Below are 26417 nucleotides of genomic sequence, written 5' to 3'. Positions count from 1 at the left end.
AACACATAGCGCTAAGTAGGGAAGCAAACATATTAAGAACAGTATGCCATATACGCCAGGTCCCTTGAAACATATGCTGTGCAGATGTTACTTTCCTGCAGCGACTGTGTCAAGCAGCAAGGATGGACCGGCTTCCGGCAGAATTCAACTGTAGGAAACAATCAAAAAAGGAGGGAAAATTACATGTTACCAGATGTTGTGGATGAAAAGGGAAAGTAACCTCACAGGGGGATCTAATCATAAATTCCTAACTGGGAAGGTCACAGTGGGTAATTGTGCCCTACACCTTTCACTTCGCTAGTGAAAGGTTTTTAAGCCTGCCCTGGGTGCATCTAGGTTAAACACAACTTTGAAATACCAGAAGTAATGCCCCTTGAAGACATAATCCCCCTCAAGAGAGCACATAAACTTACCCTGTAATGCCATCCCTGCCCACCTTGCTCTCTCCACCTTCCTTGTGTTCTCTCCTTAATTCCCAATGCATAAAAGAAACTGCAACCCTGTCATTCTTCAGAGCATTTTAGATCTTGCTTCCCAGCAATTTTCAGTTTTGGCTCAAATAAACTCATAAAAATTCTCTGCAGGTTTAGACTTCCTTACCTCTACACTTATTATACATACCAAGGGCTGTTGGCCAATTTCCTTCTATTAGTATATTAACTGCAGACTGAAATTCTTCTGACCCCAGCCACACTTTTCCCATATGAGAGCTGAACAGTAAGGAAATTGGTGGAAGCAAAATAACAATCAGCTCTCCTCCCACTCTGCATTCCCAATGTCGACAGAGACACACCTGATTTATACAACAGCCTTCCTGTTACATCTCTTCCCTCTCCTCTCCGTCGGTCTGGGACAGAGACTCATCATCATGGGCATTCCACTACTATACACACAGGCATACCACTCCAGGCACCCGCCTCCCCCCCGCCCTCCCACACCACACACACACACACACACACACACACACACAGGCTCCACATGGTCTACTGCAACAGCCCAGGCTATGCCCCATGGCTGTCCTTGGGATTAGACTTCTGCCCCGTTACCTGCTTCTCCCTTCCATTTGTCCAGTGGTAACTCTCTGAAGGCGTGGCACCCAGCCTTGTCTGTCCTTCTCTGAGTCTCAAGGACAAGGTGTGCTTCCAGCCACTTTGCACCTTCCCTCCCAGCATCTCCTTCACCCAGATTTACTGCCTGACCCACAACTGAAAGAGTGGGTCTTGGGCCTCCATTGTGTTTAGTAAGCACCTGCTATATGTCAGGGCCTGAGTTAGTTGCTGGGATTTAGAGATGACTGAAAACTAATCACTCTCCATGATTTCTTGCAGTGGAAGAAAAGTGTATAAACAGAAAATTACTATAGAAACAGGTAAAGGCTGAGACTGGAATAGGATGGAGTGCTGTGGTCACAGCGAGGAGACAGCCTCCACAGCAGGCATGACCTTAGAGGTGGCTTTTGAAGAATCAAGAGTTAACCCTGCCAAGAAGCATACACACAGACTCATCTTACAGGTCTGCAGAAAACAAGCAGTTCATAGAAAAGGTACTGTGGCAGTGAAAGCAGAACACGCCATTCCAGGCCCACAGCAGTACTTACAGTCTGCAGAGCACGGTATGATCTACAGAGATTAAAACAAACCGTGATCTCTGCTCCCAGGCACAATATATACTCCTTGAACATAAGGCAAACTGCTCTGAATGCACTGTGAATTGAGAATGGATAAGGACAGGTGATTTTAAATCTGGTCCTAAGTACAAAGTTCATAGGGGTGGGAGGAAAAGCACTCTCATTTAGGCACTGAAGGGGGTGGATGGAGTGAGAAAAAAAATCAAGGCGGGGCCCCAAGAGGTCAGCCTGATGGAGAAAGGAGGAAAAATGAAGCCTGGGCTGGAACTCTGAGACTGGAGCAAAAAAGAGGGTGGGGCCAGTGGGCTCCACCTCCTCTCCTCCTCCCACTTCCCCCACAACCTACTTTCTTTGGTGTCTGGTCCAGACTGGTGAGGTAGGAACTCCTAAGGTGAGTGACAGGTGGCGGGAGGGTCATGGGATTGGGGCAGGGGTGTAAGGAGGGGGCCTGGCCCCTTTGTAGAGTCTGTGAGTCCTTGCTGTGCAGAGTTCAGGGAACTCCTGACATGGTTGCCTGTGAGTTGCCGCTGTGCTGCAAAGGAAAGAAGCGTCTTCTTCCCACCAACCTCCCAGCCCCTGTTTACTGCAGGCAGAAAACTAGAAATGTGAGCTGACTGAGTTAGACCCAGGAGAGGGTGGAGGACCCGGGTGGGTGTGAAGTGTGAAGTGTAGAGAGGTCAGAGGTTATCTGGCTTCTGTCCATGGCCCTAGGCCTTTGTAAGATTCTCTCGTAGCTGTGGCCCTGTGCATTTTCTCCCTCCAACCTAGAATGGACTGACTGGAGGAAATGTGAAGGTGGGGTCAGACACGAGGTAAGTGGCGCCCCCCACTCCCTACTCACCCCAACAGGGTCTTACTGAGGGCCTTGGCTGGGCAGCTGAGGAATAGAGGTCCAGTGCAAGCAGTAATAGAAAAAGAGCAGGGCCTGCCCCATCACCTGGATTCCAGAGATGCCAGTGAACCCCAAGGTCCCAGGGCCCACCCAGGACTGGATCCTGATGTGGAATGATAGAACTGGGAGAATCCAGGGAAGGAGGAAAAAGGAAGGGGGGCAGGGCCATGACACAGTAAACTGGCTTGATGGCTGGGAATCAGAACTCTTGGGCAGGTGTCCTGGCTTATTCCACACATCCTGATACCCTGGGACCCGGTACAGAGTGAACCTACAGAGAATTACAGAACTGGAGAGGACACTGATGACCATTTATTTTGGCCATTTATTTGATTTGAGGTTGAAGAGCCTGAAACCTCCAGAAGGTGTCTGATATGGTTACTTTGGAATCTGTCCCAGCCATGATGCCAGTTGCTGGTCGAGACACAACAGCTGTGTGTCTTTTTGCAGGAGCCTGGGGAGGGGCCATGTTGCCGAGCCAGCTGTGGGGGAGACTGGAGAAGCCACTTCTCTACCTGTGCTGTGCCTCCTTCTTCCTGGGGCTGGCTTTGCTGGGCATACAGCCGGACACCGTCCCTGTTGCTTATTTCTTTCTGGCCTTGGGTGGCTTCTTCATGTTTGCCTGCCTGCTGGCCCGTTTTCTGGAACGGGTGTTCCAATCAGTGCAGCCGGAGAGCCCAGGGGCCTCAGGCAATGCTCGGTGAGTCGAGGGGTGGGCGGGATTGAAGGAATATACTGTACCAGTGATTTTCAGCCTTTTCCATCTCGTGGCACACATAAACTAATTACTAAAATTCTGCAGCACACCAAAAAACGTGTGGGTTTTTTTTGCCAATCTGACAAAAATAATAGGTATGATTTTGATTCATTCACACCATACAGCTATTGTTGTGATGACTACTGTTATTCTTTTAGACAGCCTAAGGGGAAGGTCAGTGCCCTTGACTAAGTAGTCAGGTATTGCATGTTTTAAAATTCTTGGAGCACACCGGATGAAAAATCGCTGCGCTGTGCCCATTCTCCCTGTGTCTCTCTAGTCTCTCAGACATATGGGCTCTGCTTTCCACCTCTATCACTGGCATCAGTGAGAGGAGGGGGCAGAGGCTATGGAGGGGTCTTTTGTTGGTAGAAGATAGAAAAGGGCTCCTTTCAGTAAGCCACCAATGACCTTATTTCTCCTTCGTCAGGGACAATGAAGCCTTTGAGGTGCCACCCTATGAAGAGGCCGTGGTGTTGGAATCACAGTGCCGCCCCCAAGAGTTGGATCAACCACCTCCCTACAGCAGTGTGGTAATCTCCCCAGGTCTTGTGGAGGGACAGCCTGACTATCCAGAGGGGCCCAGGAGAGCCAGAGTGGAAAGGCGAGTGGGCTCAGAGGGGTCTATGGGCCCAGGAAGTGCTGGGAGAGCTCCGATCAGCCTTCGGCTTCGGGGGCCACGAGTTGCGTCCACTGCTCTTGATCTGCAGAGCTTGGGCATGCTCCCCAAATTGGAGTCGCTCCCCAGGTTGGAGCCTCTCACTCCGCCGCCTGACTATGATGTCAGCTTCAGTCACCCTGATGATGAGAATGTTTTTTATGAAGACAACTGGACACCCCCCTAACAGACTTTCCCAGGACATACCATCTCTCTGCACCAGACCCACTCATTCATTTGACCACTTTTCCCAGTGCCTGCTACGCATCAGGAACTGGACATCACCAAGGGGGATTTTAACCCAGAGGGGAGTTAGGCTAAGGTAAGCCCTTCTCAGTTGAGATGCAGGTGGTACAATTTGAATTTTTCAGGTGACATTCAGAAACCTAACCCATAATCGTTATTTTCAGAGTTAGATTGAGGGTGAGATGAGGCAATGATCCAGAGAATCCGGAGAAGAAAGAAAAGAAACAACACCTGAGTGAGGTTATGTTGCCTCTGCTCTGGGTGCTTTGCCTCCATTAGATCACTTAGACTTCCCAGCCTCATAGGGTAAAATCACCCTCATTTTCCAAATGAGGGTTCCAAGGGTCAGAGAAGTTTGATTATTTGCACAGGAGCACAGGGCTAGTAAACAGGATAAAAATAACTTGAACTCTGCTCTTCTGATCCGAAAGCCTATGATGTTCTCAAAACAAGGTAGGCAGGCCATCCGCACATCTCTCGGTCTGTCTCAGGCAACTGCTGGTGAGGGATGGTAGACAGAGTGGGGGACCAGTAGTGTCTGCGGACAGGGTGGGCTGAGAGTGATCAGGCGTGTGCCCAGCCTCCCGGAAGCACAAGGCTAGTCAAAGCTGTGCTAACCCCTGCTCCACGCGGGAAGCAGTTCTGGCCCAAGGGCTGGAGAGCAGTGCCCCACGAAGGGTCCCCATCCTACGGAAAGCGGGGGAGTAAACTGCCCCATGGTTAGGGTCTCCCCGTCTCGAGGATGGGTGGAGAGGTGGATCAGCAAGGATAAAGCGTGAGCTTCTCGGCAGAGGTGGGGGAGTATCTAAGGATACTCTTGCGTCATCCAATGTGAAGGCTGGAATCAATCGCACTGACTCTCATCGCTTCAGCCTCACCCCTGCACTCTCAACTGCTGGAGTTTCACATCAGCCCGGCCCTGCTTCCTCACATGTCTGGCACAAGCATGTCAAACTCGCGGCCCGCATGCCTCGTTTATTCGGCCCGTGTGAGACTGGAATCGTGTGCTGGGCTGTGGTGTAGGTTTGAGCCGCTGGGAGTTGCTCAACCACCGCTGACCTACCCTCCTCTTTGGGGCGCGCCCACACCGGCCTCCAGTCACTGAGCGGGTAGCGGTCTGGCGCCTCCTAGTGTTCGCTTCCTTCCTCTCGCCCCAACATTTCAATAAAGTACAGAGTCCGGCCACGCCCGCCTCTGTGAAGTTCTTGCAATAGGCCAGACGGGCGGAGTGGGCGGTGCGGGGGAAGGAGCCATGATTTCCGCGGGAACCCACCACCAATCGCGTTCCCACGGACAGCAGGGCGGCTCCTCGCGCTGTGCCCACCCCTTCCTTTTCCGCCGAGGGCGCGCTCTCCATTGGACAGCGCTTCCACCGGGAGGCTCTGCGCCTGCGCGCGCAGCCAGTGCCAGGCGGGGCGGGGCGGCCTCGTCGAGGGGCGGGGCCAAGCGAGGTAGGGCGCAGGCGCGCTGTGGGCCGCCAGTCGGGAGAGGGATGCAGAGGACTCGGAGGCTTTCGGTTTGTTTGGATCGTGGGCGGTGCGTGCATAGCCCGGGAAAAGCGAGAAATGGCGACGCCGATCGCGGGCTCCCGGCCCGCCCTTCCCCTAAACGGGCAAATGGCCGCTGACAGGGGACGCCGGTGAGTGAGGGAAGATCCCAGGGGTCCTTAGTGGGGCCCAGGGAAGGCGATCGCGCGGCTCAGGCGTGTGGCCCTGGCGCCTCTCCCCACCTTGGACCCCTAAGGAGCCTTGTCCGAGCTTCCTGCCAGGAGTGGGAAGCCGGGCTGCGCCCCCAGGAGCGCGCGAGCCTCTTCTCGGCCAAGTCCCTCCCTGCCCGGCCTGGATTCGTCCGACCCAGGGGGGCTTTGAACAAGGGAGCGCTTTCCATCCCTGCCAAATCTCGGCCTCTCTTAAAGATTCTCCATCTTTAAATCTTTCAGAGAGCCTCTCCCCTGCTTCCCTTCTGCATGAGACCTGCAGACCTCCTGATGCTGCCTAATGTTCATTTGATTTGGATTGAGCATAGCATGACCCGTATTGCTTTGGGTATTAATGACCAGCTTTTCGAAGCAGTCAGCACAGGCTTTGAAAGGGTGAGATCACTTTGAAAGGACCAGGAGGTTCCCCAGGCCCCCCGTGTGTCTCCATCTCTGCCCCAGTTGTAGCATTTAATGGCAGACAGCACACAGGATAACATGTAAGAGCCTCCTGGTCCAGACACAGAAGATTAATTGAAGACTTCGGAACTGAAACGTGATGGAGGACACTGGATCAGGACTGAAGAACTCTGTGTCCTTTTGTCTACCCCGTCCTCCCCTTCCAGATGAGTCCTAAAGTTCTAGGATGGTGGTTACTTTTGGAAAGTCCACCTTTGAGATTCACGGCCCAATATGGAATACAGAAAGGAGCAGGTGTGTGCAAAACAGATGATGCTGCCCTGGCCGGTTTCTCAGTGGTCAGAGCATCGGTCCTCAGACTAAAAGGTGTGTGTGTTGTTTCTGGTCAAGGGCACATACCTTGCTTGGTTGCTAGCAGGATCCAGGCCCCCACCGGGGGCATGTGTGGGAGGCTACCAATGATGTGTGTCTCTCACATCCATGTTTCTCTCTCTCTTTCTCTCTACCCCTCCTTTCCACTCTCTCTAAAAATCAATGGGAAAATATCCTCGGTGAGGGTTAACAAAAAGAAAAGAAAAGAAAACAGATGATGCTTCAGATCAAACCCAAGGAAGTTTTTGATTGAAAATTCAGGTATGGGACTTGCAAGGTTTAAGAACTGGGAGTTAATTATTGAATTATGAGTATGGATGAGACAGACTAGAGACAGCTTCTTTCAGGGGTTCTTAATATCAACATTTAAGGGCAGGCCAAAGGTCCTCTGGAGGAATATGGTGGGCATAGAGAGGACCTGGAGAGAATGGTGTCATGGGATTCAAGGGAGGAAAAACTTATTTTGTTTGATTTAGTTTTATTATTATTATTATTATTATTATTATTATTTTGAGAGAGAGAGAAAGAAACATTGGCACGAGAAGGAAACATCAATAGAGGAAACATCGATGTGAGAGGGAAGCTTCAATGGGCTGCCTCCTGCATGTCTCCCACCATGGATGAGCCCAAAATCCAGGCATGTGCCCTGACAAGGAATCGAACCAGCACCGTTTCAGTGCCTGGGACAACCCTGAGCCACACCGGCCAGGGCTGCTTTAGTTTTCTGTTCATCAAAAGTTAACAGCAACGGGCACATATTAAAATGAGTATGGCAAAGCCTTTTACAGATGGCTTTACGTTGAGGTTGGCCTCATTACACTTATTTTTAACCTGAGTTTTATCATTGTTATTGCTTTGGTGTGTTCTAAAGTGATTATTAAATAGTTTTTTGATTTCTGTAGATTGTGTTGTAGCAGGTTTTTACTGGAAGTTTGGGGTAACAGGAGTCTTTCCAGAAACAGGAAGTTTAAGTGGAATTGAAAACATCACTACTGTTCTAAACCCAAATTGTAACCTAGGCTGGCTGCTTCCAGCCCTGGGAATGTGTTCCTGACCACTTCCTCTGCCTTGGGATCCCACATGCTATCTTCTTGGGTCTCTCTCAGCTCTTCCAAGACCATGCTTTTCGCTTCTGTAACTGCAAATCTCTCACCTAGAGTTAAGCCAAGTGCATTCTACAAGTGCATGGTATTTCCCTGATTCTAAGAAGCACGTTGTAGCATCTTTGAGATCAAGATGGATCTTTAAATAGGGTTTTAAGTTATAAACTGAAGCTATTACCATATCCTTTCTCACTGCCATCAGGCTCTTACTACTATCGTATATTTGGAAACTGACTAAGCAGGCTGGCGAGCTCTAGATTTATATAAACTAGGCACATAGATAATAGACATTTAAATGGGATTCTTTTAGTTCATAAACAGAAACTGATCTCTTTCCAAACCAATAACAAAACTAAGGAATCCTTGAAATAAAGATATCCCTAGTAAACTAAATTACCAAAATAATTTAGCCTTTTTGTGCTTTAACTCTTTATGTGATTTCAAATTATGGTGGTTGTGTCCATCATTGATATTTATCTACTGTGACTTCCTGTATACTTTCTACTTATCGAGTTCTTACAGTATTCTAATAATTTCTAGTCACATTTTGTCACAGGAACTTAAAGTTTGAAAAGCCATAGTTATAATTTGTATAAGTAGACTAGATAGAGTGTGTTTGTGTGTTGTCTCATTTATTTTCCATTAGAGCTGGCCGTTGGTTTGAGTTTTTGCCATTGTATCAAATTATTTTATTCTTCACACAGAATCATTTAAAACTTACATCACTTTCGGCAGCCTAGATAAATAATGTGAAGTGTTTTTTGGAATAATTCTTTTAATTGAAATTGGTCTGTCTGAGGAGTATTCCTTCTCATGAATACATGTGTGCTTGTGTGTATTTTTGATAAGATAGCTATTTCCCTCCCCTGAAGAGACCATTTATCTCAGACAATGCTCTCAGTTGAACATACTCCATAAAGAATTACATCGCCGAAACCGGTTTGGCTCAGTGGATAGAGCGTCGGCCTGCGGACTGAAGGGTCCCAGGTTCGATTCCGGTCGAGGGCATGTACCTGGGTTGCGGCTGATCGATGTTTCTCTCTCATCGATGTTTCTGACTCTATCTCTCTCCCTTCCTCTCTGTAAAAAGTCAATAAAAATATATTTAAAAAAAAAAGAATTACATCATTTCCTTATGCTCAATACTTCTTTGATTTTAATGAGATTCGATAAAATCAACCTGGTTATTGTAAGTTCTGTTCCTTTTGTTCTTCCTGCCCACACCTCTTCCACTCCACTCTCTGGGCCATATCTTCTGTATTGACAGCCTTTCTCTCTGCCTTTTATCTGTAGGGCATTGGGAGTGTGTGGCATGCATCCTGCCCATCAGGAAGCTCTGAAAAAGAACCGAGTGCTGCTGGCCAAACAGCTGTTGCTGAGTGAACTATTAGAACATCTCCTGGAACAAGATATCATCACCTTCGAAATGAGGGAGCACATTCAGGTATCTGGAGGCGAAAGAGAAAAGCCAAGTAATTGGTTGTAGAAGTAGGAACAGAGCATGATAAAGTGTAAAAAGGGTGTGGTGCCTTATTAAGGAATTGAAAATGCCCTTCTACCCTAGAGCATTGAACAGAAAAGGTATATAATTCCGGAATAATGGGAAGGGTTCCACCCATATTGTTTTTCCTGTGAAAGGAATTCTTGAGGTGGATGATGACGTTTTTAGGAAGCTCATCTGGAGAAATGGAATTATAGCTAGATATGTAAATATGATTTCATGTTTTATTCTTGTATTGTAGGCCAAAGTGGGCAGTTTCAGCCAGAATGTGGAACTCCTCAGCTTGCTTCCCAAGAGGGGTCCCCATGCTTTTGATGCCTTCTGTGTGGCTCTGAGGGAAACCAAGCAGGGTCACCTGGAGGATCTGTTACTCTCAACCCTCTCTGGTTTTGAGCATGTACTCTCACCGGTATGGAGCCCTAGACACGTGGTGTGTTAAGAAGGGTTAGTTTGGTGGGTAAGGAATTTATGAGACAGGGTGGGGAGACTAGATCTTTGTTTTATTGGGACTGGACCATCTCCCTAAGACCTTGCACGGGGCTCCCGATTTCTTACAGTTGAGCCGTGACCACAACTTGAGTCTGTCTTTCCCGGTGTGTGAGTCCTGTCCTCCTCACAAGCAGCTGCGCCTGTCTGCAGGTGAGAATTGATGGGATAAAAGGGGTCCCACAGATTGACTTCCTTTTCTTAACTGGTATCTGACTTTTCATTCATATCGGGGAACAGTTTCCTCGGTGAATTTGTTCAGGATTAGCAGGGCAGTTTAGATGGGATATTGGTTAGTCTTATTTCCCTTCCATCACAGATGATGTTTTTATGGTAATTGACCCTTGGAGCAACTTGTATAGGTAGGAAATTCCTGCATATTCCTGTCTCCTCTATGAAGCTGAGTTATTGTAGAATGAGGAAAGACATCATCAGCCACTAGCCTTCTGATTGAGATGCTTTGTAATTAGAACAAGGCTTTTATCATATATCCAATTCAGTTATTTGGTGACTTGAGTACCTAATTATATTTAGGCTAAGTAAATAGGTCTCTGACCTCATGGATCTTACAAATTGAGGGGAATGGGCAAGACCAGTAATTATTAAATCCCCAGTTGGAAGGGTGCCTGAAGTTATGAAGCACTAGGATTGATGCATAGATTGTGTGCTAGCTTTTGGCTTTCTGTGCCACAGATACTGTGGAACACTCTCTAGACAACAGAGATGGCCCACCCTGCCTTCAGGTGAAGCCGTGTACTCCTGAGTTCTATCGAACACACCACCAGCTGGTGAGTCTGGCAAAACGGCACGAGGAAAGAGTTGGGAAAAGAGATGTCCTTTCTGGGCACGTGAACTTAGCTTGTGTACACATTCTCTCCCTGTTTGTTAGTCAGAAAGTCTTTGCTAGTGGATGTCTTCTATGGGCATATTTCTGTCTTGACCTGGTGGGGTTCAGAAGAGTATGACGTCTGTGTTTTCTTGAAACGTCTCACCTAATTGGGCAGGCGTAGTTTCTGTCCTCAGGAAGCTCTGGGTCTAATTGGCGTCCCCTCCCCAGGCCTATAGGTTGCAGTCTCGGCCGCGTGGCCTGGCACTGGTCCTGAGCAACGTGCACTTCACTGGAGAGCAGGACCTGGACTTCCGCTCCGGAGGGCATGTGGACCACAGCAATCTCGTCACCCTCTTCAAGCTCTTGGGCTATGATGTCCATGTTCTCCTCGACCAGACTGCACAGGTACCCGATGCCACGTTTGGGGCCAGAAACCCCTGCTGCTTCTCTGCCTGCTGGGCTGTCTTACTAGTTACTTTACTCCTTACCTTCTTGCTCACTTTTTTCTGCCTCTCACCTTGCAATCAAGGTGTTGTTGTTTTTTGAAAAAGAACTAGGGCCAGCCAGCTACTTCAGTGTTGATTTCTCAGAAGGCTGTGCTCTCCCTCCTGAGTAGTAAAAGTCCACGGTTGGGTTCTCATTTTTTCATGCTCAGCAAATTAATCCCCCATCACTCGGGGAGTGCGGAGACGCTAAGATTCACCCAACCAGCTCAGAAGGATATTTCTAAGCCAAGGCTACACAGGGCATTTATTTCTTGGTTAATCATAACAGGAGTCTAGTTATTGTTGTAAAGATTACTTTGACAGATAAAATTGTTGCAAATGAGAGTTCGCTGGAATTGCCCTTGTAAATACCGTTTTGTGGCAGTTTAATGAATTAACATATGGGAAAATTCCTTGTTTTTAAGAGTTGTGTGGCCACAAGGCAGATCTTAGGGTAAATTACTTCTGGACTAGATGCCTGCAGATCATAAGCATCATTATAGCTTTTCTTCATTAACCTCAGTTAACCAGCTTCACTTCTAACTTTATTACCTTTGGCTATTTCTATTTTGAAATTGTAATAGCCAGTTGGTGAATTAATATTCTTTTTTTTTTTTTTTTTTTTTTATATTTTTTTATTGATTTTTCACAGAGAGGAAGGGAGAGAGATAGAGAGAGTTAGAAACATCGATGAGAGAGAAACATCGATCAGCTGCCTCCTGCACATCCCCCACCGGGGATGTGCCCGCAACCCAGGTACATGCCCTTGACCGGAATCGAACCCGGGACCTCTCAGTCCGCAGGCCGACGCTCTATCCACTGAGCCAGACCGGCCTCGGCGTGAATTAATATTCTTCATTTTGATTCCAGAATAGTAGTATTTTCCTGAACTTGCCTTTCGGAATGTCAGTGGTAAAATTAAAGTTTCTGGGAGATTCACTTTGATCTTTTGAGGTAGGGGTCTCTGTTTTGTCTTCGACATTGTCTGCAGCCTCTGTTTCTGCCTCTCAGCTGTCTTGCTTCTGTGAGGAAAAAGATGTGTTTGCTATACTTTGGTAAGGCCAGTTTCACCAGTAGGGTCTCGGGTATTCTCTTTTGCATGCTGTCCTTGCCAGCTTTCCAGTAACAGCTATTGCAGAGAAGTAAGGCCACCCTTGCTCCCAAGCCATGGCTGAGCAGCTGCTTTAGTCATCGAGCGTTCAAGTAGGCCATCTGCTTTCCTGAGAGGTCTGTTGGGAATCAGCCATGAGTCCTACCGAGGGAATCCTGTTAGAAAGTCTGAACAAAAGGAATGCTTTCTGTGCTTCTTACAGGTTCTGCTCCGGTTGTTCCTTTTGCTAGGAATTGATGATGTCCTGGTTTTCCATATTGTGTGCAGTCAGTGGGAATCTTACATGCATTGACAGTGAAAGATACAACCGTGAGTCACCAAGTCAGCTGTGTACTGTTGTTTTCAGAGACAGCCAGAACAATGCGTGGCTCTATGAGCCCATTTCATAAACACCATTCCTGTTTATGTTAAACCTGATGCAGACCCCAGGACCTACTGGATTCTCCTTCTCTGGTTACATTGTTCTGTAACTGCAATTGCGGTAACATCAAATTTTGAGCATCTTAGGATGGGCAGACTGTTAGGCACCAGAGATTTAAAAATGTGGACCTTGAGTTCTGGGGACCTCAGTTAGATGAGAAAGTCTTGACAGCAGCAAAAAAGGAAGCATGTCTCGTATATTCCCAAGGACCAAGCAAAATTAGAGACAGTTTCTTCTACAGTAGTTAAGAGGAAGAAACAATTGCCTGGGTAGATATCGTCTGAAGGATAAGTGGAGACTTGAACTGGCCTTGAAGGATAGAAGTTACTAAGGAGAGACAAGTGGTGAAGGGATCCTAGGCAGAGTGAACAGCGTGTGGACAGAAAATGTATGTGTGATGTTAGGGACCTAGTGGTTGATCCAAATGCCTAGGGCAGTGGTCAGCAAACTGCTGCTCGCGAGCCACATGCGGCTCTTTGGCCCCTTGAGTGTGGCTCTTCCACAAAATACCACGTGCGGGCGCGCACGTACAGTGCGATTGAAACTTCATGGCCCATGCGCAGAAGTCGGTTTTCGGCCTGGAGAAGTGGCGATAGAAGAAGTGGGGGGTGTCGGTCGGTCGGGCAGCGGGATACGCAGTGTGGGGGAGGTACATTGTTTTGAGGTAGGTGTTGCTTGACAGTAATGCTTCTTCCATTCATTTCTCAACCCTTAGTTTTTTAGTCATTTTTTTTTTTTTTACAAGAGTTCTTTTATCCATTGTTGTGTCCTCTATCCTGTGCCAGGGCTCCATCCCTTCTCCTCTCTTCTATAGCTCCTGAGAATCTCCCACTCCCCACCCCAAGTGCCATGATTTCTATTTCTCACTACAGGTCTCTCTAACACTGTATCTCAGGTACTTGGCACATGGTGGCAATTAGTATAAATTAGTTAGTGAATGAATAAATGAATTGTTGAATTTGAGTCATTGATGTTTTTCTAAAATGTATTATTTTAATATATGTGTGTGTGTGTGTGTGTGTGTGTGTGTGTGTGTATACATATTATTGATTTCAGAGAGGAAGGAAGAAGAAGAGAAAGAAACATCAATGATAAGCTCCTGCATGCCCCCTCCTGGGGATTGAACCCGCAACCCAGGCATGTGCCCTGACCGGGAGTCAGACCATGACCTCCTGGTTCATAGGTCAACGCTCAACCACTGAACCACACCAGCCAGGCGATGTATTTTTCTTTTTGTTTCTTTAAGAGAGAAGGAAAGACAGAGAGAAACACATCAATTGGTTGCCTCCTGCATGTGCCCTGATCAGGGCCCGGGCCAGGGAGGAACGTGCAACCGAGGTACATGCCCTTGGCTGGTATCAAACCCAGGACCCTTCAGTCTGCAGGCCAATGCTCTATCCACTGAGCCAAACTGGCTAGGGCTATATTATTCTTTAGCATCAGTAACATGGAGCTGCTTTCCTGTTTACAGGATCATTCATTCATTGTCTTATCCCTGGGAATACAAAGATAAATACAAATAGAATAAACATTTTCTCCTATGCTATTCAAGAACTTAAGGCGTTTCCTTTTGGGATAAGTTTTGCCAGCCCAAAGGGGTCTATAAAATTCAACATTTAGGAGTGCAAGCTACTGTCAAATGTAATAATTAAGACTCCAGGTCTCCCTCTCCCTCTCCCTCTTCCTCTCGAATCGAACCTGAGACCCTTCAGTCCGCAGGCCGACGCTCTATCCACTGAGCCAAACCAGTCAGGGCTCTTCTCTCTTCTTTTTCCCTAGAAGAAGGAAAGGAGAAAGGCAGAGGGTTTTGAATCTGTACCAAAAGGAGGGATAAAGAGCTCTACTTGGACACAGAGCAGTCCAAGTAAGACCCCAGAGGCTTGAAATAGTGTACAAGTTGGGGAATTATGGTGTGTTCCAATCATAAAGTGAAAGAAAGAATGGAAGGAGATGAGGTTGGAGAAAGGGGTCTCAGGCTGTCCCCACATGGAAGTCATTACAAAGCCTCTCTTTCCCACACTCCTTCTTCACTCTCTTTCTCCTTTTCACCAGGTTCATCTATTTGCATTAAAATAACCCCTCAATTGAAAATTGAAAACAATTCAGGCCTTAGTCAGGATTTTCACCTTTATCCTGAGAACAATAGGAAACTATTTGGCAGACTTAATTAAATGAGTGGTCAGAGCAGGTTTTCTTTTTAAGTGTATTCTTGTTGCTGCATTGAGAATGGTTTGAGAAGGAATGGACAAGAAAGATTTGGACAGAGCAGTCAGGTGGTGATAGGTAAGAGAGATCATGGTGAACTGAAGTGGTGGTAGCAATAAGATAGAAGGAGTATTGGACAGGTGTGGAAAGTATTTCTAAGGTAGAATTGATAGGTCTTGCTGATGGGTTGAATGATCTTTTACCCTCTCTGCATCCACCCCCTTGGGCATTTAACTTTGAAGTGTCCTCTGCCTCTGTCTCTGGACTTGACTATGTGCCTGGCTTTGGGTAATAGAATGAAGCAGAAGTGCAAGTACGGTGCTTCTAAGTCTACAACTCGAGAGGCCTTGCTCTTTCTTGTGTTTCTGTCATCTCCATGAGGACATTCCTAAGGTAGCCTACTGGCATGGAACAGATACATGGCAGAGACTTGACGTGCCCAGTCAGCCCAGCTGAGACTCGTCTAGGCAAGAGTGCTGAAAATAAGATTGAAGATAAAGGGACCAGAATGCACAGGGCCTTGGATGTCTTCCCAAAGGAATTAGACATTCTTGTTTTGACATTAGAACATCATTAGTAATTCTTGAGCAGAAAGTGATGCATTATTCACGTGATGATTCGAAAAGATTAATATGACACCATTGTAAAGAATGGAGTAGAGACTAATGGCAAGAAACCCACTTTGGAGTTAAAATCATAATGCCGGTATGAGATGGTGAGGGCCTGGACAGTCTAGTGCAGCGTTCGCCAACCTTTCGGACCTCACGGACCACTGCTGGCCTACTGGACCAAAAGGGAAAGAATATATGTGAAAACAGTATAATGGCATGGCTGTACTTTCATTGCTTGGTGATTGAATGACTGCATATAAAGGGAGATGGAAAAATTAAGTGAGGAATTGAGGGCCTCAGAGGAAGTCGAGACCAAAGATGTAAATTTGGGAATTACTTGTGTAGGAAAAATACTTGATGAGAGTATGAGATCTTTGAAAAAGAGTAACAAGAGCAGCCGAACCGGTTTGGCTCAGTGGATAGAGCGTCGGCCTGTGGACTGAAGGGTCCCAGGTTCAATTCCGGTCAAGGGCATGTACCTTGGTTGCAGGCATATCCCCAGTAGGGGGTGTGCAGGAGGCAGGTGATCGATCTCTCTCATCGATGTTTCTAACTCTCTATCCCTCTCCCTTCTTCTCTGTAAAAAAATCAATAAAATATATTTTTTAAAAAATAGTAACAAGAGCAAAAGGCTTAAGGCTAAACCTTAGGAGATAGTCCTCCATGTAGCCTAATCCTCGGCTCTAGAGATTTAGAGATGCGAGGAGGACATTGCAGAACCGGTTTCTGGCAGTGGCCAAACGCTCCGATGCAGTACGATCAGGTAGGCACAGTTGGGGTGAGAATTTGGTGCACTGCACATCTGCACTGAATACTTTCTTCCTGGAAGGACCTCGCAAGAAACTCAACTCTTATGTAATTATTTGGCGAGCAAAGAAACAGAATCCAAAAAAATTAAGATTCCCTCTTTTTGCCTTCTATTACAACATTTTTACTTTCCTTTTAAAAGTTGGAAATAGTGTGTAGTCTTAGGGAATCCTCTTTTCTTGACAGTGCGGGAGTGGTCACTGGTCTTTCACTGCTTGTGTTGGTTTTCATTTCTTCTCTTCGGCATCTAAGTCTATTGTCATTGCATATCCCTCATGAGGCTGCTAGTTCTAGAATTACAATTCATCATCTATAAAGAAATAACACGTTTTAAGTGGCAAATTTTCTTTTGATGTATGGTATTGGTCTTTAACTTGCAGTTGGGTCGCAGACTGCTTTGAGAACATAGGGACAAGCAGTGGGTCATTCCAGGAAAATGAAGCTATCCACAAAATCTTGCATATAATTTCAGATGATTTGCAGGTTATTCTCTTCTCCTGTACCCCCCACCCCCAGCCAAAAATAAAGGCAAGACTGCTCTTTAGAGAAGTACTGTAATTTTATATGAACTAAAGCTGCAGATCCTATTTTAAGCTATGCTACCTTGGAAAAATTTCCCCAAATAACTAATCTCCATTTATTGGAGAGGAAAGGTTTGAGAAAGGTTTAGTCGTATCAATTCAGTTACAAAGTATGTGTTCTTTGTTTGGACTTTCTTGTTATCTGTTTACTGACCTAATAAAATGCTCATCTTTTTATTCCCTTCCACAAAGAAACTTCAACTACTACTTGCTAAATTGTTACGGTCATCTCCAGAGGAGCATTCATACTTACGTATTCTCTTGGGGTTATATATTCTTGAAACAAGTCAATTTTGGATATCTTTTATTACCTTAAGATTTCCAATATTACAGTTGGCTTCTGCTTGCCCAGAAAATATACATACTTTTTCAACAGAGCCAATTTCTCCATTTCCAGTTATGTTGCAGACTTACAAGTCTTGTATAATGAAGTCTCAATTATGTGCAACAGAAGTACAGTTGGCCCTTGAACAACACAGGTTTAAACTGCACAGGTCCACTTACATGCAGACTATATATCCCCAGGTTTCTCATTCACAGATTCAACCAACCTCAGATGGAAAACAGTATTTTCAACGCACTGTTAGAAATCTAAAGATGTGGAGGGCTGACTGTATGCCTTGTTCTACGCCACTTTATATAAGGGACTTGAACATCTGAGATTTTGTTATCTGTGGGGAGTCCTGGAAGCAGTCCCCCACAGATACTGAAGGACAACTAATTAACTTTTGGGGGAGTCAGAAGTATATACAGATTTTTGACTTTGTGGGTGTCAAAGCGCCCCTACCCACTGCATTGTTCAAGGGTCAACTGTATTGCAAACAAACAGATCGGTAGTTCTCAAACTTTGCATTGTCAGATCACCCAAGGGCTTGTTAAAACACAGTTGCTGGGGCCCAGGACTTTGCACTTCTCACAGATTCCCAGGTGGTGCTGATGCTGCTTTAGCGACCACACTTTGAGAACCACCGCAACATAATACACAAGTGTGTGCTTTTTGTCCGGGGCTGTATCTGGTGACTTTTCTGCCTGGACAGCATACTCATCTTCATTACAGTTCATTCAGATTCATAATAAAATAACTTATCTCTCTGCTGATCTCAGATAGGAGAGACAGTTCAGGCATCTTGAGTTGTAGAGGGAGACATAGGTTTAAAAATTAGTATCAGGTTTTGTATTATGGTATAACTTTCCATTGATGGGCCAAATGCCTAAAGTAGAGAGGTACTCGTGTATGGCAGTATAGTGCTAAATAAACAAAATTCTTTAAAAATAATTTTTTTTTAACATTGCTTTCAGAGAGGTAGGGAGAGGGAGGGAGAGATAGAAACATCAATGATGAGAGAGAATCATTGATCAGCTGCCTCCTGCATACCCCCTACTGGGGATCAAGCCCACAGCTTGGGCATGTGCCCTGACCAGGAATAGAACCATGACCTCCTGGTTCATAGGTCAACATTCAACCACTGAGCCACAGCGGCCAGGCAATAAAGCAAGATTCTTAAATTGGACTACAAGGTTGACGAGTAATAGGGTTTGTTTTTTTTTGGGGGGGGGGGGGATAATATTGTTATCCTTAATTAGACATACACATAATAATGGCAGGTCTTTGCAGGATATGCCAGACATAGCTATACAGAATGGGGATTAGAACCTTGAGGGGCTTAATAACTTGTACCAGTTTTGAACCCAGGGGTCAAACTTCAGTCTGTCTGTCTGATCCCCGTGGCCTATGCATTTAGTCATGGCCCTGACAGAATTTTCCAGACAGTGTGCTCCTTCCTGAACAAGGTGTTTTATACAGACATCATCACTGTCTCTGGGCACTTCAGATCTCAGACAGAAAACAGCGTAGAAGGTCTGCTGTTCTCTAGATCATGGTCCTGTTAGCCCTTTGTCACGGACCAGTTTATTTCCTTGTGGCCCCATAGGTGATACTCATTCACCGCTCAGCAGGTGGCCCCCCTGTGCCACTAATGTACGACAGTATTTGCTCAAAGGAAATCTGGTTGGTGATAGGGGGATGGATAAAGTTAACTAGCTCTTGATTAGCTTCATTAGTTATGTGCTTTAATCCAGGAGTTCTTAGCATATCTCAGTCTGTGAATTTTGTGCAATTACATTCAGAATTCTGTGTCTGAAGTCATGCATTTTCTGATGAGTCCATGCTTTTTCTAGCCTCTCAACGGATCTCTGGCTTTACTTATTGACCACAGAAATCACTTTACCTTCTAATAACTTAAGGTTTCAGACGCCACAGAAAACCTCGTATTGGTGCTGACTATAGTGAAAAACACTAAAAGATGTGTTTCTTTTAGGAAATGCAAGAGAAACTCCAGAATTTTGCCCAGTTGCCTGCTCACCGAGTCACTGACTCCTGCATTGTGGCCCTCCTCTCTCACGGCGTGGAGGGCGGCGTCTATGGTGTGGACGGCAAGGTGCTTCAGGTGTGTACAGTCTTGTGGATGGTGCTGGATCACGTCTGTCACCTTCAGCCTGTGCTGGCTGCTGCTGTGTGTATAAGACTCAGAAGGTCCTACTGACCACTTACCCTCCCTTCTCCCTTATTCCTTTCCACCAGCTACAAGAGGTGTTTCGGCTCTTTGACAATGCCAACTGCCCGAGCTTACAGAACAAGCCGAAAATGTTCTTCATCCAGGCCTGCCGTGGAGGTGAGTGCCCTGCAGGACGAGCACCGGGGTGGCGGCTCCCGGGCAGCCTCCCCCCAGCTCTCACTTTCCTGTTTGCTCCTCTCAGGTGCTAATGGATCCCTTGGGCACCTCCTTCTGTTCACTGCTGCCACCGCCTCTCTTGCTCTGTAAGTGTCCCCGATGCATGGGGTGTGCTGGGACCTGGGCAGCCCATGGCTCTCAGGTCGGTCAGCTCTCTGCACCGCCATGCCTATTCTCAAGACTCTTTTCTGAGGACTCTGACTTTTTTCTGTGCTTACCAGTAACCTGATGTGCTTTTTTTGTTACTTCTTCCAGTTAAGGATTTCCTGTCTCTTCTTCCTGTCCCTCTCACTTTATCCCTTCCTTTTTTTCTTCCTCCATCTCTTGTTCCCTTTTCCACTTTCTCCTTTTTCTCGACTTTTCACCTGCCATCCTTGCCTCCCTGCTTCATCATCCCTGTGCCATGCAGGACAGCAGGTACCAGGTCAGCCTGGCTTCCTTCTCCCGAGCTGCTTCCCTCCCTCTTCTTTCTCGCATGCAGTTCTACCCCAGGACTCTGACTGGGCTCAGCAGACATGCGGGCTTGCTTACTGGGAGGAAACCAGTAATAACAAAAAACTAACTGCAATCAAATTCTGCCTCTACCACTGACTAGTTATGTCAAGTCAGAGAAGTTACCTGATGTCCCTCTGTCTTCGTTTCCTTGATATAAAATGTGGATAATCATCAGGCCTATTTCATAGAACTGTTGTGAGGATTCAGTGAAATAGTGCATAGGAAGGGCCTGCTTAGCCCAGTGCCTGGCTCCTAGTAAATCCACCACAACTGCCAGCTGTGGCTGTTATAACATGATCAGTGCTTTCGAAGGGCTTATAGGTTGGTTTAAAGGTCATTTTGTCCAAATATTCAAATAATTACTTTTATCTGTTGTATGTTCAGCACATGTAAATGATTAATAATGTTTTTATTCTCCTAATATCACCAAAGAATATCATTTATTAAAGTCCTACATCATGACTAGGACTACACTAGGTAGTGTCACAAAAGCAAAGGAAAATGTGGTCTCTCCAAAGTGCCTACTAATTACTTGGAAAATACAGCAAATATACCTGACGTAGTTCTGAGTAGTTAAAGGCCTGAAGTAAGCAAGGGTGAAATTAGTGAGATACCATACATATGAAGCGCAAGTTGTAAGGAATCGGTCCTTTTAGGTCAGCTTAGTTTGAAGACATTTGGGGGATATGGTGAGGCTTATTTTGGACCCAGAATGATAAGCTTTCCATAGATGTGGAGTAGCAGATAGAACCTTTCAGGAGAAAGAGGGGTTGGCGATAATATGACTAGCACAGCAAGATTAAAAGGATGCCCCCCGACCCAAAAAAAAAAAAAAAGAAAGAAAAAGAAAATGATGTGCTGAGTCAGAAGTATACCCGGATGTAATTTAAAAACCGAGTGTCTGTAAGTATATAGTGAGATGTGGCCACATGAGGTAGAGCCAGCTGGTTATAAACCTTTAGTCATGGCTGAGATTTGGGGCTTCAGCAGATAATAGTACAGAGCTTTGGGAGCTTAAGAAAGAAATTATGTGATGATTTTTTCCCAGGACGATCACCATGGCAGGAAGCTGCACTAAGAAAAGAGTATGTGAGGCAGGAACTTAGGTTTTTACTCACCTGCTGTTTTCCTAGGCCCAGAGCATTGCCTGATAGATACATGGTAGCACTTAATAAATAGTGAATGAATGAATGGAGACTCTAGCGATAATGTGGAAAACAAATATGGGGATATTGAAAAGAAGGAACTAGTAACATTTATTAACAGATCTGAGGCCTGAAGGTAGGAAAGAAATTTCCTTTTTCTTGAGGGACACATTCAGCTTGGCTTAGTTCCTTCAAGAGGTGCCACCAACAAAATAAAATGAAAGACATTCATGATCATTTTCTCCTATATTCAGAGACACACACACTGTAGATCTGGATAGTGAGAAATGGCTCTGAATCTTTAAAATTAAATACTTAAACTTGAGCTCACCTGTCTTCTGTATTTAGTTAATATTGTCGATGTCTATAAAAAATATCACCCTCACCTAGCCAGTGTTGTTCAGTGGTTGAGCATATCAACCTAGAGGTCAGGGTTCGATTCCTGGGTAGGGCACATGCCTTGATTACGGGCTCGATCTCCAGAAGGGGGTGTACAGGAGGCAACTGATTAATGATTCTCTCTCATCATTGATGTTTCTATCTCTCCCCCTCCCTTCCTCTCTGAAATCAATAAAAATATATGTTTTTTTTAAAATACCACCTTCTCCGTAGTCTATGAGGGCAGAGACTTTTTCTTAACTGTCTCTCTAGAGCTTAAAACAAAAACAGGGACTGGCACATGGCAGTTGCTCAATAAATCTTTTTTGGATCAATGAATTTTGGTTGTCCCCCCCCCCCCCCCCCCCCAGTTCTTCAAGCTTCTCTTTCCTTCTAGGCTCTCTTGAATGGTGCGTGGAGCAGGCAGTGTTGTGAAAAAGCATACTTTTATCTTTTATGTGATGAGTTGTGTGTCTTCTCTGTCTCTCTTTCCTACTGATGCACCCCCTCCCATCCCCCAAATGAAGCAACATCAAATAAGAATATGTCTGGGAATAGGTAAGGCCTCAGTCAAGAGGCAGGGCATGTGCTCAGGGTAGGTTGAGAAACTACTGCTAAAACTTTGGAATATATAGTGTTCTTCTAAGTTTTTCCTCTTTTAAATTGCTCTTAAATATTGGATACCTGATACAACATGGCTTATGGAATTAATAAACAAGTAATAAGTGATTTAAAAATACCAAAAATGCTTTGGAAACAGCTGGTCATGCTTAGTTTTGTAATCTTTTTATTGTTACATAGACTTCAAGTTGTGACTTTTATTTTTTTATTTTTTTAAGTTGTGACTTTTATATGGCATACATGTAATCATACTTTTGGTTTATTAACTTGTTTTTTCTTTTACAATAAGTTAAATATATCCATTGTGTTTTGCAATAAAAAGCACCATGACTTTCAGGTGCATTGTTCAGTGAGCAAGTGAATCATGGACAGAGGCAGTTTTTAGTTCTGTTTACCAGGGTATGTGACTCAGCACTTTCCCGTCTTGCACAGAATAGACAGCTCAGACCATGTGTTTGGGCACCCCCGGGGTAATGAATGCATGTCGGGAGAGGAATGGGAGCAATGGGGTTTTTTTGCATTTTAACTCATCAGCTCTAGGTTGGAGGCAGCAGCTGGAAATGGCTCTTCCCAGTCAAGGTTGTAGGGAAATTGGGCTTGTCTGTGACGGGCCCAAGAGAGATGAGAGGAAATAACATCCTTGTCCACTCTGCCTTCCTACAGATGAAACGGATCGTGGGGTTGACCAGCAGGATGGAAAGGGCCACTCCCTGTCCCCTGAGTGCGAGGACGGTGATGCTGATAGACAGGAATTGCTGAAGATGCGACTGCCCACTCGCTCGGACATGATATGTGGCTATGCCTGCCTCAGAGGTATTGTGAATTCTAGAACAGTCCAAACGATTACACTCTCTTATAGACTTGCACTTTATCATGTACAGCTCTGATGGGGGCGGGTAGAAAGTGCCGTGGACAGCTAGTTTGAGATGTCCAGCTATGCAAGGGTATCCCATGACCTTCACACTGTGGTGACTTTTGTCCTGGTTGTAGGGACTGCTGCCATGCGTAACACCAAACGGGGCTCCTGGTATATCGAGGCCCTCACTCAAATCTTCTCTGAGAGGGCTTGTGACATGCACGTGGCCGACATGCTTGTCAAAGTAAGTCGCTCAGTCTGGCTCTGTGAACCTTTTGCCCCTCCAGGGTGTTGTCCCTTCCTCCTCCCTTGCCCAGTCACCGCCGCAGCCTCTCCACCCTTCCTGTGAAAACACCAGATTCTCAGACTTTGGACTCTTGGTTTTTGCCTTTCCAGGTGAATGGACTTATCAAGGAGCGCGAAGGCTATGCCCCTGGCACAGAGTTCCACCGGTGCAAGGAGATGTCGGAGTACTGTAGCACCCTGTGCCGGCACCTCTATCTGTTCCCTGGACACCCTCCCACGTGACGCCTCCGCCCGCCCCGGGGCCACAGGTGGTGTGCTGGAGCTTCTGCAGGATCGCGGTTTCTGTCCTTCCCTCTCAGGGACTGGGAGTTTCAGGCTGGTTTCACAGCCTGCCATCCTCGACCTTGAATCCCGGCCCACAGGCTGGCTCCCCCTGGGTGAGGCTCTCTCCCTGGGCTGGTCCTGGCTGGACGGGTTGCCAGCAACGTTTGGCTGCCGTAGAGGAGCCTGGTGAAAGGTGTGTGAGCACTGGGGCCTTATGGGGAGAGGCTTGCAGGTCTCCTCGACCTGTGTGCTCACTTCCTGCCCGGGCTTTTGTAGGTAGCATTGTGGTCATTGCTTTTGTTAGGTCAGTTAAGATGTCTCGGAGGTCATCTCCCATCTTTCATATTCCAGCCCCATTTGTCCCAGAGTGAGAGTCCTCATTTAATGTAGGCAGTTCCCACGTGGCTTTGGAAGGACAATCGGCCAGAGACACACTCCGCTGCTGTGTGTGGAACAGCCTGTGCATTCCTCCCGTGCAGCAAGGCCACCGCAGGAAGGACAGTGCCACCTGTGGCTCCTCTGGACTCAAGGAATCCAAGCTTTCAGCAGAGGCTAGGGATCGGATGCTGTGTATCTGGAACTCACCGATCTTTATGCAGGGACGTCCCAAAGGTCTTTTCTCCGAACTTTTACTGGAATGAGCCTGGCAGTGCCAGCAGGGGCAGGTGAGGGTGGGATGCTTCCTCATCCTCTAACCCAGTGGTTCTCAACCTTCTGGCCCTTTAAATACAGTTCCTCATGTTGTGACCCACCCATAAAATCATTTTCGTTGCTACTTCATAACTGTAATGTTGCTACTGTTATGAATCGTCATGTAAATATCTGATATGCAGGATGATCTTAGGCGACCCCTGTGAAAGGGTCGTTCGACCGCCAAAGGGGTCGCGACCCACAGGTTGAGAACCGCTGCAAACCTGTCACCTTATCTTCTAGTTGTTCTCTCCCTGCTTCCTGCTTCTCCCCTCATTCATGCGATCCTGGTTACTGCTGCCTCCAGATCGGTCTAATTGGCTGCTCAAGGATGTGATGTAGTTCCTTGTTCCTGCTTTCTGTTTCAGTGTTAAATCCCCTTGGATATTATACGGCCTATTTCCTTGTCCCCTATGTCTCTCTGTTTCAGGGAGGCCTTTGCTAGATGGCTGTCCATGTTTGTTTACCCTAGGAGCCGTCCTTATCTGTGCTCACAGACTTCCCAGTTCCTGAAGGCCTCTCTGACTTCCATTCTTTGTACTACAATCTAGTATCTATATAACAGACTTGGTTTTTAAGTATAAATCTTGATCATGTCACTCCCTGCTTGGAACCCTTTGGTTTCTTATTACACCTCAAATAAAATCCAAACTCCTTACCTTGGCCCACAGGCCCCACCTTCTCCTGGAACTTTATTAAGTGCTATTTTTTCTCTAAGCAGCAACCCCAGGGGCTTCCTCAGTTTCAAACATTCTGAGCTCTTTCCTGTCGTGAACCGTACTCTCTCGGGGTCTGCTGAGTGCCATTCCTCATCACTATTGATTGGGTGGTTTATTCTTCAAGTGTCAGCTTAAATTCCACTTTCTTGTGGAGGCCTTCTCAGGCCATTCTGTCTCTAAATGAGCTATGTTTATTCCTGTGTCCTGTTTAATTCCTTCATTGCACTTTTCATAACCTATGATAATATTTACTTGCTTCCCTTGTTCATTCTCTCTCCTCTACTAGAAGCTCCATGAGGGCAAAAATTTTTTTGTTCATTAGTATGTACCCAGTGCCTGGCATATGTTAGGGCTTCAGTAAATGTTGAAGGAAGCAACCCTAGCCAGAATCCTACTTTTTGACAATATACACAGTTTGGTGTTTTGTTTTATTCACTGGTATTATCCCCTGAAGACATGTCACATTGAGACAACTTCCTCTACATCTCATGGAGCCTGGCACAGTGCTCGGCCTGTATCCTAGTTCAGGTGCTCAATCAATAAATGCTCGTTCTGTGATCCAGGTGGTTCGGGGACTTGTGGCCAAGTTTTCCCTACCCCTGGATCAGTATTGTATGGAAATATTTGGGTGATAAACCTTTTCACTTCCCACTGCCAGGATGTTGCATTGCCATCAGGTGCCAAATAAATACTTATATTTATTACTGATATGTGTCTTATGTCTCTGTGTTGCAGACAATCTTACGATGCCTGCATATTTTTCTTAGCCCGTTACAGCATCCCTCACCACCTCACAAGGCATACCCCTTCTTATTTTGCTGCCAATTTTTTAAAATTTTTAATTTTTTCAATATATTTTTTAAGTTGATTTCAGAGAGGAAAGGAGAAGAAAGAGAGAGATAGAAACGTTAATGAGAATCATTGCTCGGCTGCCCCCTATATCCCTCCTTATGGGGATTCAGCCCGAAACCCAGGCATGTGCCCTGATTGGGGATCTCCTGATTCATGACACAATGCTCAACCACTGAGCCACACTGACTGGGCTCTGCCAATTTTTTAAAAAATACATATTTTTATTTCAGAGGGGAAGGGAGCAGGAGTGAGAAATAGAAACATCAATGATGAGAGAATCATTGTTCAGCTGCCCCTGAATCCCCCCTACTGGGGATTGAGCCAGCAACCCAAGCATGTGCCCTGATCAGGAATCAAACTGTGACCTCCTGGTTCTTAGGTCAGTGCTCAACCATTGAGCCACACAGGCTGGGCCCTGCCAATTTTTTTTTTTTAGATGTACAGGTTCACACCTGAGATAAGCCCGTCTTAGTTGTCATGACCATCAGCAGCTGCCCAAAATATGGCCACCACTGGCATTTCTCACAGGAGAGATGGAAGAGTCATTAGCA

At 46.1% G+C, this 26417-nt stretch overlaps 2 protein-coding genes across 13 annotated transcripts; both read left to right on the top strand.

Moving 5' to 3' along the window:
- The first annotated feature begins 1283 nt into the window (after positions 1-1283).
- TMEM139 (transmembrane protein 139) lies at positions 1284-5357 on the top strand. Of its 2 annotated transcripts, none has more exons than XM_036328483.1 (3): positions 1284-2018; positions 2970-3219; positions 3707-5357. In XM_036328483.1, exons 2-3 carry the CDS (start codon positions 2987-2989, stop codon positions 4119-4121), a joined length of 648 nt encoding a protein of 215 aa, XP_036184376.1. In that variant the 5' UTR covers positions 1284-2018; positions 2970-2986; the 3' UTR covers positions 4122-5357. The 2 variants fall into 2 exon arrangements, with proteins under 2 accessions (XP_036184376.1, XP_036184377.1); XM_036328484.1 differs by lacking the exon at positions 1284-2018 and adding an exon at positions 2028-2439.
- Positions 5358-5644: 287 nt separating this feature from the next.
- On the top strand, positions 5645-25722 carry CASP2 (caspase 2). Of its 11 annotated transcripts, XM_036328472.1 has the most exons (12): positions 5687-5819; positions 6503-6590; positions 9065-9215; positions 9514-9702; positions 9830-9911; positions 10452-10546; positions 10816-10992; positions 19127-19255; positions 19390-19480; positions 22843-22992; positions 23170-23279; positions 23432-25722. In XM_036328472.1, the coding sequence occupies exons 2-12, from the start codon at positions 6523-6525 to the stop codon at positions 23561-23563; spliced, it is 1374 nt and encodes a 457-aa protein (XP_036184365.1). In that variant the 5' UTR covers positions 5687-5819; positions 6503-6522; the 3' UTR covers positions 23564-25722. The 11 variants fall into 11 exon arrangements, with proteins under 11 accessions (XP_036184374.1, XP_036184370.1, XP_036184372.1 ...); XM_036328471.1 differs by lacking the exon at positions 6503-6590 and having other exon boundaries at positions 5647-5819; XM_036328473.1 differs by lacking the exon at positions 6503-6590 and having other exon boundaries at positions 5648-5819; positions 9514-9681.
- Positions 25723-26417: the final 695 nt, after the last annotated feature.

This window comes from Myotis myotis, unplaced genomic scaffold (genome assembly GCF_014108235.1).
Source record: "Myotis myotis isolate mMyoMyo1 unplaced genomic scaffold, mMyoMyo1.p scaffold_m19_p_11, whole genome shotgun sequence".
Taxonomy (NCBI): Eukaryota; Metazoa; Chordata; class Mammalia; order Chiroptera; family Vespertilionidae; genus Myotis; species Myotis myotis.
The sequence above is the reverse complement of the archived record's forward strand: the minus strand, read 5'-3'. Positions and strand labels throughout refer to the sequence as shown.